Raw genomic sequence first — 12,527 nt, forward strand, 5'->3', positions numbered from 1 at the left:
ACCAGGCACTCTTTCAAACTAACCAACCTCCCAGTCTTTCACAGGCTGCATTGGGGCTTCCCCTTAACCTATTTCCTAGATCTGTTCTGGGGTTCTGTGTCCTGTAACTGATGTGATCCTTTTCCCAGGCTAAAGACTCCCCTTATGGTAGCCATCTTAGCTCCTAATGTGCATGCCTCATAGTAGAAGTACTGTCCCTGTGTCCTTTTTTTACTACCTGGCATGTGCCCAGCCGAATAATTTCTCCTAGGTTTCTTATTCCTTGCCCCCATAGTCTGGGCAAATGGACCTGCTGTACTTGGGGAGAGTAAAGAGTCATCCTTCCCCCCACATGGGGCCAAGGCAGGTTAATCCCCTTGCTGGGGTGACACTGTCATCCTCCGGGGTGTCTGTGAATGATGCACCTTCCTAGTGAAGCAGGCTTGTGCTCCCTAGTTCATTACGCTTAGTAATATCTGATTCCTTTTGCTCCCTTCCTTTAGTGCTGTCTAGCTACTTAGGGGAACAGAAACACAAACATGAGGAGTTTTCTCTGCTCTTCACTCTGAGAGCCTGGTACAGCTCCTGGAAGGTCAGCTCACAAAGTGTGGTTGGTGCATCCCCTCTAAGACCGGGGTCCCTGTTGAGAGATTTCAGCTCGCAGTTCCCCACACAAAGCCTCTAGCAATTTGTCAGCTGCTGGTTAAGTTTTCCTGTGGTGGTGCTAAGGCCCTGGGGGGTTTCTGCTGGGGAAAAGGGTGATTTTCGGTGTGCACTTGCCTGATTTTGGGGCGAAGGAGTTTTCTCTGTGACCTCAGTTCTCATATGGACCTAAGAGGAGTTGTCACTTTTCAGTGCGCCCAGCTTTTTACTTGTTTGGACAAAGTGGTGACGTCGAAGCTGCTTACAGGCTGGACTAGAAACTGGACGTCTGCCTCACCTGCTTATCTAGGCATTTTACTTTTTTCCTGCCTTAAATGTTTAAAGTTATTTTTTATTGTGGTAAAAAAAAAAAGTAACAAAAATGTATCTTCTTAAAAAATTTTAAGTGTACAGTTCTGTAATGGGAAGTACATAGTCACATTATGCAACCAGTTTTTATCTTGGAATGAAACTCTGTGCCCATTAAATGACAGCCCCCTGTCCCCCTTCCCCCAGCAGCCACCGTTCAGCTTCCTGTCTCTGTGAATCTGTCCTGGGTACCGCACATCAGTGAAATCTCACAGTATTTGCCCTTTGTGACCGAGTTTTTTCACTTAGCACAGTGTCGTCAAGGTTCATCCATGCTGTGGCATGTGTTGGCATTTTCTTCCTTTTTAGACTGAATAATGTTTCACTGTAGGTGTATTTCACATTGTATGTATTCATTCATCTCTGCGGACACTCATGTCCGCAGGTGTGTTGCTCACACCTTTGGACTGTTGCCAATAATGCTGTGAACATAGGTGTGCAAATCTCTTTGAGATCCTGCTTTCAAGTTTTTTTGGTTATACACCCAGAGTGGAGTTGCGGGATCATATAGTAACTCTATTTTTAATTTTTTGAAGGACCGCCACACTGTTTTCCGCAGTGGCCGTACCATTTTATTTTCCCACCCACAGTGCACGAGGGCTCTAATTTCTCCACGTCCTCACCAACACTCGTTTTTGTTTTTTGATAGTAGCCATCCTGGTGGGTGTGAACTGGCACCTCAGTGCGGTTTTGATTTGCATTTCCCAAATGATTAGTGATGTCGCACATCCTTTCATATGTTTGTTGCCATTTGAGTATCATCTTTGGAGAAATTTGTACTCAAGTCCTTTGCTCATTTAAAAATGAGGGTTTTAAACCCTGTCCTGCCCTTCCCGCCCAGTTGACTTTTCTTATGAGTCAGTGCTTGTTTGGGGTAATTTATTTGCTTACCCTTCCTTCCATCTCCTGCTTTCCTCAGGTGGTCAGTCCTGTGTTCTGAAGCACAGTCAGAAACAGTTCTTTCATTGAGGGTCTGTTAATAACGAACACTGAGGTTTTTCTTTTCCTTTTGTTTTCATCTGGGCGCAGATTTAATTTTGGTTGGGAACTTTGCTTTCTGAATATGAAGCTCCATTCTGTGTTTTTCATCAGCTCTTGAAAATTCTTAGCTAGTAGCTCTTCAGATACTGCCTCTCCCCCATTCTGTCTATTCCTTTTGCACTACTCGTTAAACCCATTTTGGGACCTCTTTTATGTCCTCGCTATGTCTGCTGACCTCCTGTTCACTTTTTCAGTCTCTAATTCTGTGCTGCCTTTTGTAACTTCCTCACATCTCAACCACTGTACCCTCATGTGCATCTGTTTGCTAGTTTTCTTTACATTTCTAGCAATTTTATTTGGTTAATTTTAAAATCCCCTTTGAGACTTAAAATCTCGAAGGACCACTCTTTGTTGATAGCACCTTGTTATTGTCTCCTGTTTTATGACTTTAAATATTGGAATATTCGTAATTTCTGATCTGTAGCCTATCTTACTTCAGTTCTTGTTGGTATAAACCTCCCTGTTCACAGTAAGAGTGGTCCTTCCCTGCCCATTTTGTAGTTCAGTGGGACTTTATCGTAGAATGAACTTGGAAGGGAATCTCTTTCTAGACTACTTTTGTTTACCTCTGGTAGCTTTCCCATGGATAGTGTCAGGCAGAGACCATTTCTGAGTTAGATTCTCAGTGAGACCAAGTCACCCTAGACTACTAGGCAGTGTGGGTTTGAACTGTGAACTACAGTGAAGGCAGGCCTGAGGTCATAAATTCTCCTGGCACACTAGCCTCCCTTTCTGCCTGAATAGATCCCAGGTCCTGTTTTCTTCCTGTGTCAATAAGGTGATTTTTTTTCATTATTCTACTTCTCTGAAGCTATAGTTCTTAATAATCTTAGAATTGTTTACTGCTTTGCTACCGAGAGCTTTGGCTGCATTAGCTCAGAGCAGTACTAGGGAGAGAGATGGGGGGCATCATATCCTTATTTTACAGCTGAGTAAAACCGAGGCTCCTTACGTAATGATTTATAGAGAAGTTAATGACCCTCCTGAGCTTATGCACGTGGCACATGGTGAAGACTGTCTCAGCCCACTGTGTCTTTCTGCCATGATACCATTGGTGCCACTGATACCATTAGGCTGAAACTAGAGATCAGTTCATTTTCAGCCATAAAGAACCAGGCTTATCCTGCAGGTTTATTCAAATTCCTGCTATGTTTCAGGCACAAGAATTGCATATGGGAGCTGGGAGTGACGTGCAGATTTTTTACCTGCTGCCTGACATGCTTTCTGCTTTCCTTCTGCAGAGTGATAATGGTCTCCAGCTGCCAAAGAAGGCTGTGGATGCCAAGAGAAAGGTAACCGTTTCTCACCCCGTTGAGTGGAACTGGATGCCTCTAGGAGCCCGCACTGGCTGGCACTGAACATGGCCGAGTTCACAAACTACAAGGAAACTGCCTCCAGCCGCCACCTGCGCTTTAAGTTACAGAGTCTAAGCCGCCGCCTTGATGAATTGGAAGAAGCCACAAAAAACCTCCAGAAAGCAGAGGATGAGCTCCTGGATCTCCAGGACAAGGTGATCCAGGCGGAAGGCAGCAACTCCTGCATGCTGGCCGAGATTGAAGTGCTGCGGCAGCGAGTGCTGAGAATCGAAGGCAAAGATGAGGAAATTAAGAGAGCGGAGGACCTGTGCCGGCTGATGAAGGAAAAACTCGAAGAGGAGGAAAACCTCACCCGGGACCTGAAATCCGAGATTGAGCGGCTTCAGAAACGGATGGCCGAGCTGGAGAAGCTCGAGGAGGCCTTCAGCAGGAGCAAGAATGACTGCACCCAGCTCTGTCTGAGCCTGAACGAGGAGAGAAACCTGACGAAGAAAATCTCCTCCGAGCTGGAGACGCTCCGGGTCAAAGTGAAGGAGCTGGAGACGTCCGAGGACCGCCTCGATAAGACCGAGCAGGGTCTGGTGTCCGAGCTGGAGAAGCTGAAATCCTTAACTCTGAGCTTTGTCAGTGAGAGAAAGTACTTAAATGAAAAGGAGAAAGAAAACGAGAAGATTATAAAAGAGCTCACTCAAAAACTGGAGCAGAACAAAAAAATGAACCGAGATTATACAAGGAATGCTTCTAATCTTCTGGAAAGGAACGACCTGCGGATTGAGGATGGGATCCCCTCCACACTGCCATCCAAGGAAGCAAGAAGGAAGGGCGCTCTGGACTATCTCAAGCAGGCAGAGAATGAAACAAGGAATAAGTCTGAAAATGAAAAGAACCGAAATCAGGAAGACAATAAAGTCAAAGACCTTAACCAAGAAATTGAGAAACTGAAGACACAACTCAAACATTTTGAGTCTTTGGAAGAAGAGCTCAAGAAGATGAGGGCCAAGAATAATGACCTTCAGGATAATTACTTAAGCGAACAAAACAAAAACAAACTCTTAGCCAGCCAGCTGGAGGAGATAAAGCTACAGATCAAGAAACAGAAGGAGTTAGAGAACGGGGAGGTGGAAGGGGAGGACGTGTCCCTGTCCAGCAAGGGCAGGCACGAGAGGACTAAGTTTAGAGGCCACGGGAATGAGGCACCTGTGTCCAAGCACACGGCTCGGGAACTGTCCCCTCAGCATAAGCGAGAAAGGCACCGAAACAGGGAGTTTGCTCTTAACAATGAAAACTATTCTCTGAGCAACAGGCAGGTTTCCTCTCCCAGTTTCACCAGTAGGAGGGCAGCCAAAGCTTCCAACACAGGGGCAGGTACGGACAGTGGGACCCAGGAGGCAAAGAGAACCGAAGACCGATTTGCACCCGGCCCCTCTCAGAGCGAAGGGAAGAAGTCCAGGGAGCAGCCGTCGGTGCTCAGCCGCTACCCCCCAGCTGCTCAGGAGCACAGTAAAGTCTGGAAGGGCTCTCCCAAGCCAGGTACTGAGAGTGGGTTGAAGGGGAAAGTCGAGAAGACAACACGAACATTTAGCGATACCACGCACGGATCTGTTCCCAATGACGTCCTGGGTAGAGCTGACAAGGCTTCTGACACCTCCACCGAGGCCCTGTTCGGCAAGAGAGGGCAGGTGCCTAGCAATGGAAGTCAAGGAACTCAGGCCGCAGACTCGGGCAGTTCTAAGACCATTGGAGCCCTGGCCTCATCTCGAAGATCTTCCTCAGAAGGCCTCTCTAAGGGCAAAAAGGCTGCCAACGGCCCAGAGGCTGATACTAGCTCCCCAAATTCCAAGGCACCACTTTTATCAAAGTACCCTTACAGCTCCAGAAGCCAAGAGAACATCCTTCAGGGTTTTTCAACCCCAAATAAAGAAGGAGTTGATCAACCCATAGCAATTGTGATGGAAGACAGCAGTCAACATGAAGCCCTAAGGTGTCGAGTCATCAAATCTGGTGGCAGAGAGAAGCCAGATTCAGATGATGACATGGACATGATGTCTCTTGTTACTGCCAAACTGGTAAACACCACCATCACCCCAGAGCCAGAGCTCAAACAGCCCAGCTCTAGAGAAAAGGCCAAATCCCGAGGGGGTCTCAGAACCTCCCTGTTTGAGATTGATAGAGATGTTGGGACAGAAAGTGAATCTTCGAAACCTATCAGAGCCTCCACCAATCCCGCGGAGTTCCCAGAGGCCAATGGTGCGGGGGTAAAAAGTCAGAGGCCCTTCAGCCCCAGAGAGGCCTTGCGGTCTAGGGCCATCATCAAACCTGTCATCGTTGATAAAGATGTGAAAAAAATCATGGGAGGATCCGGAGTGGAGTCCACACTGGAGAAACAGAAGTTCCCCTCCAAACCAGGGCCAAACAAAGTTACGAGCAGCATTACCATCTATCCCTCCGACGGCAACAGCCCTCGAGCCGCCCCAGGTGAGGCCCTGCTGCGGGAGAGGCACACGGCCACCAGCAACATCCAGGTTGGGCCGCCAGAACTCGCAGCAGTTAGCAACCATGTCAGCTCCCCCTTTGAGCTCTCTATTCACAAACACGACATCACCTTGCAGTTCACGGAAGCTGAAAGAATGGGAGACGGGCCCCTGAAGAACAGGCCGGAAACAGTGGTCTCTCGGAGCAGCATTATAATCAAGCCATCAGACCCCGTGGAGAGGAATAGCCACGCACCCCCTGCAGAGACAGTCAGGTGGAAAAGCCATAGTGCCCCTTCAGAGGCGAGCCCTTCGGATGCCAGGCACGTTACTGTGCGGAACGCCTGGAAGGGCAGGCGGGATTTGAACTCTTTAGAAGACCCCCCGACTCAAATAGGTAAAAATGCGGCATCTGCCAATGCCTACACCCAGAGGTCTTCCACAGACTATTCAGACCTTGAACAGCCCAGGTCCTACCTTTGCGAGCTGGGCACTCGAAGGGTAGGAAACCCAGGGGATGCCCCTGAGCTCTCTTCCAGAAGGACCCAAAGTAGCCTCACTGTGTCAGAGGTGCTCACTCGGCAGAATCGGGCAGGAGACGCTGTCACGGCTGCCGCCTGGAACCACTTGGCAGGCTCGGTAGGTCCCTGTCTTTCCCTCTCTCCAGTCTGCCGTCCCTTTCCCCTTCCCACTTTTCCCCTTTGCCTCCTCTGTTCTGGCCTGTGTGACTCGGGTTATGGAGGCAGAGCGGCTGGGAAACACTGTATAGCTCTGAGAACTGTCGAAAATGAGGTAGGTTTGCCTTACCGATAAAGTACCTTGAGGAAGGTATTTGATTGGCAGAGGAGCGTGAATTTCCAAAATCCTTTCCCCAGTTTGTCTTCATGTATGAGGGCCTGATGAAAAGGGGAGATCTGTGCTCCTCTGTGCTCCCATTTGCAGAGTAGCCAAAGGAGCCCCCCCTCCGGCTCCACAGAGCAGCAGCTGGAAGCACAAGCAGCAGCAGCCGCCGCCGCCGGGGAGCTCTGATGAGGGGGAAGCCCAGGGTCCTTCCCGCAGAGCGGGGATGGGAGCTGGGGAAACGGGCTCTTGGCTGTTTCCATTCGGACCGCGGCTCTCTTGCCAGCTGCTGGCACAAAGGCCTACTTTACAGACTTTACGCCTGCGTACCTTTTCGCCCCAGACACCAGCTGAGCCCATTGTGTCATCAGTGTAAGGGCAGGGCTGGCTCATGTTCACTCGGTACAGCATAGAAAAACCCAGAAGCTCCTCCTTGAGGGTCACACTGTCAGAACAGCTTCTGAAGGGGAAGCCCCCAGGAATATCCGTTAGATGTGGCACCTGTGAAAGGCAGGTGACTATATGTTCACTTGAAAAGCCCTTAAGTCTTTACAAGGTACTTAACATTTGACAAAGCACCTCCCCGCCCACTAACCTCATTCGGTCTCCCCAGCAGCCCCATCAGGCAGGTGTTATCCCCATTTTTTTTTTAGATGGAGAAACTGAAGGTCACACCCAAGTGAATTACCGGAAGAACTAAGATTTGAATCCAGGATCCCTGTCTCTCAATCCTACACTCTGCTTTGTACCTGCTGCTCTCCTCACTCACACTTGTGTCCTTTGATTGCATTTGCTTGGGAGCACCAAAGCAAAACATTAAAAGGCAGAAGTCTGGTAGAGGAGCAGTGGGGAGAGAGCTGGACATTTAGTCCTCGGAAGTTTGCTGTCTGAGACGTGAAGGGGGTACATGATGTTTACCATACGGTATGGAGAAGGGAATGAGCTGGGAAGTAGGAAAGTGGGAAAGCGCTGCCCGGCTCCCGTCTCAGCACGCATCTTGTGAGCCCACCTAGGAGGTGGCTCTCACCCTGAGAAGCCTGCAGCCTGTATGTTCAGAACTGGAGCACTGCTGGCTACTATTTAGGGGTGCCCTGACTCCTAGCCCTGTACTTTGTAGGGCTTCTGTTCAGTTGTGAGCCCCCCACTCTACCCTAGGAGCTCCCGGCAGATTGGGAGTTTGTCGGCTACCCTGATTTCCAAGGATTTTTGTATTGGCCTGTCCTTGGGGAAAATGTATGTCTGCATTGTGCTGCGGTCTGTCTGTGCGGCACCTCCCTCCATCAGGCTGGAGCGGACCTCTGGGGCGTGGAGTGAGGGTAGCTCTGTCACTCACCGTGTCATCCTCCACAGCTCACTGTTGTCATTTCTTGGCGCAGGAGGAAGACGACTGCACACATGGTGTCTACAGGCGGCTGCACAACTCCCTGGAACGTTCTGAACTGCCTGTGAAGCAGGGGCTGGCAGAGCCTGGGCAAGCACAGGCCGAGGAGCGGATACGGCCAACCAGGCCCTGTGCGGAGGACAACTGAGCCAGCGGGCCGAGGTCTGTCGTCGCCTCTGCTCCGCTCCTCAGCTCTCCCACCTGCCCTTCCCATGAAGGTGGGATCCCAGGCCAGTACCAGGCAAGACACCAGGCCCTGTCTGGGAGACTGTGGCAGGGAGCCAGGCTGTGGCTCAGGTCATTTCTGCAAGTTGGCCAGAGGGGATCAGAAACTACAAGCTGGACAGTCACCTAGGCTTCCCTGATTGATGCATGAGACCTCCTTGTCCCTGTCCTGTCCCCCAGGTAGAATGGGCCACTCTGGTCCCCAAATAGGGAATGATAGAAACTCCTTATATCCCCACTGTACAACTGTAGCCCCTTCCTTGTGGTTAATAGTCTGATTTCTCAGTCACCTTACCACATCCAGTTTGCTCCTTTGTCCGTCCTAGGGGCCTAAGTACCTACATTAAGACTTACCAGCCATCAGCTCCTTTCAGGGGCTTCCATTTCTTGCCCCTTTGGAGTTCCTCAGACTTATTGAAGACATTTGTGTTGCCTCTAATGGATTATGGGACTACACTTTAAATTGAAACTTCTCTGACTGGCCCCTCTTGCTAACCACTGTTTTCTGGGGGCAGAGTACATGGGTACCCACCCACCTGTTGGAATGACATCATCTGTCCCCCAACCCCAGCTCTCAGCTCACCTTCCAAAGGCACCTGGAAATGCACAAACCTCATGCATCTCCTTCCTCGGGCACCAGTAATGCTGCTGGCATTGCCTGCTCCTCTCCTGTGGCTGGAGACGTCATGCTGACTGTTTCTCCACCTTTGGAAAATTCCCAGACTAAACTGGGCCTGACCCAGCATACTCTGCCTTCTAGGAAGCGCCCAGCAAAGGGGAATGGGGACAGGAAGAAGCGCCTCCCCTTCACTCCACAAAGCAATAGTTCCATGAAAGGCACGGACTTTGTTCCTCCTCCGTCTCCCACGGAGGAGGCAGCGCACTTTACCAGGCTGACGCATCCCTGCAGAAGTGGGCCCGTGGTTTCTGCCAGCCCTGACTTCTCGGGAGGAAAGGCAGCACGTGCCCGTCAGGGCCCCAGATGTACACAATTCCAAACGCAGCAAACTTTGCAGGAAACCACGTAAATAAAAACCGATTCGTTTACTTAATACCATTCACATGGGGAAGTTAAAGAACTTGTGACCTTGGCACTGCTTTTCTGTAGCATTCTCTCGATTTGAAGAAGGGATCCCCTTCGCGGTAAAAGAGCAGTGCAGCAGGAGTCAGGAAAGCTGGATTTCCTTCACGGCACTGTGCTTCGCCGTGGGTCCCTGTCTGTGAAACGGGTCCTTTGAAGTGGCTGGTTCCGAAGGGGCCTCGATCTGGCAGTCCGAGATTCCTGTTTCCATCATCCCACTGCGGGGAGGTGATTCTCGTTGGGAGGGGCCACCCAAAGGGATCTGGGGAATGTGTCCTCGGTGCCCTTGACAGCCCTTTTGGGCCCTTTCTGTCATGAGTTGGAGCTTTGGCCTCATTTTTCCAGTCTGTAAAGGGAAGGGTCTCTGTGATTAACGGTCTCTGTGGCCCTTTCTGGCACCAACACCTTGCCCACCACCACGTGGTATCTCCTGGCTTCCACAGTCCATAGCACAAGTGGGTGTGCCTCCTGTTCCTGTGCTTCTTGAGTCACTTCCTCTGCCTCCGCTCAGCGTGGGAACCAGTGTGCACCCTGCCTCTTCTGCACCAGACTTGGCAGTCCTGGGGTGGGGGGAACACCTACCTTACTTTCGCTGGCAGGGATGTTTTGCTTGATTCCATTTTCTGGAGTTTTGCCAATCTAAGGGTGTTGTCCTGTGGCTTGCCTTTCCTTCACATTGCTGCCTCAGAGGTTTAACTTCAGATGCTGTTTTCAAAACCTCTTCTACTGCTTCTCCTGGTCACTGGCCAGACACTAGCTTGTTCAAGGCTGCAGCCTCTCACGTAGCCTCCCTGCCATTTTCCACGGTTGGCAACCCTGACAGTCTGAAGGAAACCGACCTCTGTGGAGAGGAAAAAAAGTCTGTGGCTCTTCTCTACTGGTGGGAACAGAAGGGTGCCAAGCCATGCCTTCGAAGAGCTCGCCGATGTCATCGGAGCCCTGGATTCTGGTGCTGTAGCTCCTGGTGCCAAAGTCTGGATCTTTCCACACTTCAGCAGCATCAACATCTGCCACTCCCCATAATGCTCTGGGGTAGAGGGACTGTTGTAGTGCCCTCTTGCTGGGGCTGCTGTCTTACAATCCGAGTGCAATAGGGTTTGATTATGTTATTTCAGGATAAATACTGTTTCATCTGCACACTTCCTAGAACCTCTGTAAAGCATATTTTAAAGAATGTCCTCAGCATTGCAGAAAATACCATTTGTAATAGCCCGTGAAGGCTGGATGCTCAGTCACCCTGGGCTTCCAATGACTGGCAAGGCTGGCTCTCAAATTCCAAAGTAGGGAGGCACGTTTCTGAAAAGCAACTTAGGTGAGACCAGCTGGACTTGGGCCTCACCATCAGGGGTCCTGGAAGAAACATCCAAAAAAGGGGGAGGCCTGGTAGTTGAATAGTTCTCTAATAAAGCCAAATATTCCCTGTCCCAGCCAATAAACCCACTTTTATGACAAGCCTTTTCTGCAGCTTGGCTCAAACTCTCCTAAGTTTTACTGGCAGGTGGATGGTTAGGGGAGGGTCCTAGTGAAGTTGGGGGGGGGGGTGGTAGCAACTCCAGAGCTGCCTGGTTGGAGGAAGGAGAGCTGGCTAAATGCCAGGAGCTGCTCTTTCACCTGTCCCTTACCACTCTGATACGAAAAACTGGGGAAAGCTGCAGGGATGGCAGGCAGGAGGAAACCATGGCTGTTTTCACTTTTGAGCGGCAAGGAAAACAGTTACATGTGGGTTAAAGGGATCTGCAGGGGGGGCCGTGGGCTCCGACCTTCGCGACAGGCAAAAGCTTGCACGTAAATCAACCCCCTCTCATGGGGTGTGAGAGGGTCTGTATTGATCTTGGACTTGTCATCCTGGGGCAGTTTTAGTTCTTGACATTATAGTGGGTGAGTGCCAAGTGCTACCACTTCCCAGTAAAGGAACAGGGACCCAGCCTCTCGCCCAGTCCCTAGCTGCCTTTGTTGGTGTGGTTTTTGTTTTTTGAGACTGCTTAGAAAGAGCTGCTTTTAGGGATTACCTTTTGAATACCCCGAGTGGGGAACAGGGTTCTCCTCAAAGCCTCATAACCGAGATCATAGGAAAGGGGCCCTATTTTCCTGCTGCTTCACAGCTCAGAACATGTACTGAATGGAATGTATTTTTAAGAGAATAAAGTCTATTTTTTTTTTTGTATTTTAAAGATTGGGAGGGCTAGGGAAGTAGCCCTCAAAAACTGTTAATACATTATAGGCCCCTTTTACTAAGGGGCGTCAGTATCTGGTCCACACTTACTTGCTCAGGCAGGTGCTCGGGTCTCACCCCTGCCCCTTGGAGTCCAGGTGCAGCAGCTTCTACACTCCTGCTCCAGGCACGGGACCAAGGAGGCCGGAACCCTGCTGCTGGAAACCAGGGCAAAGCCATGAGCAGTGACTCAGGGCTCCTTGGGTGCATGTGTAGTTGAAGCTGCCTGTCTGCATGTATCCTCTGGCTCTAATGCTGTCTGTTGGCTCCGCAGCACAATATGTAACCAATAAAGCTCCCTAGTTTCCATGTGCTCTGTGTGTGAGTCAGTAATGCCATCTTTGTTGATGTCATCTCTGCATATAGCTGTTTCCTGTGCACCGGTTCAGCTAGTTTATTTCACTTTAAAATTCTCAGCCAACTACCAGTGCTGTTAAGGACTTGGAAACACAGCCAAGGCTTAGTCAAGGACACGCCTAGAAGCCAAGCTGAATTGGAGTTAGAATTATGTAGCTCCTATTTTATTGGTACATTTTAGTTTTAGGCTTTGTTGTCACACACAGAACAATGGTCTCACGCTGCCTATGCCCTCTACTGCATTTAAAAAACAAACTTAAAAGCACTGCACTTACCACTCAATCAAACAACTTAACTCCCCTTCCCTGGCCCATGCTCACAATATTAATGGCAGAGCTGGGCTCCACAGACCATCCACTTTCCACCGTACGCTGGTCTCACCGTTAACCTCAGTTACACCACCACCCTAATCCTGGTGTGCAGAATTTCCCTGCTGCTGTCATTTCAAGACGAGAAAAGCCCTCTCCAGCCAGACCACCAACATACGTAAAACCTCACTTAGGGAAGGACTGATTGATAAAAGTAAAATCCAATTTCCAGAAGCAAATGACACGTGCATTTAGTCTGTTAAGGGCCCTTGGCAAGAAGCAATAGACACACTTCCTTACAAGTT

The 12,527-nt window shown here is 49.9% G+C and overlaps 1 protein-coding gene across 3 annotated transcripts in view; it reads left to right on the forward strand.

The window, feature by feature from the left end:
• The window catches only part of LUZP1 (leucine zipper protein 1), an 83,371-nt gene extending 71,502 nt beyond the window's left edge, over window positions 1-11,869 (forward strand). For all 3 annotated transcript variants that reach the window (XM_037135995.2, XM_037135994.2, XM_053660210.1), the window contains exons 3-4: window positions 3,273-6,457; window positions 8,035-11,869. In XM_037135995.2, the coding sequence (XP_036991890.2) occupies window positions 3,392-6,457; window positions 8,035-8,187 (3,219 nt within the window). In that variant the 5' untranslated portion in view covers window positions 3,273-3,391 and the 3' untranslated portion in view covers window positions 8,188-11,869. The remainder of the gene's footprint in view (window positions 1-3,272; window positions 6,458-8,034) is intronic.
• The last annotated feature ends 658 nt before the right edge of the window (window positions 11,870-12,527 follow it).

This window comes from Artibeus jamaicensis, unplaced genomic scaffold (genome assembly GCF_021234435.1).
Source record: "Artibeus jamaicensis isolate MK-2021 breed Jamaican fruit bat unplaced genomic scaffold, CSHL_Jam_final scaffold_847, whole genome shotgun sequence".
Classification (NCBI taxonomy): Eukaryota; Metazoa; Chordata; class Mammalia; order Chiroptera; family Phyllostomidae; genus Artibeus; species Artibeus jamaicensis.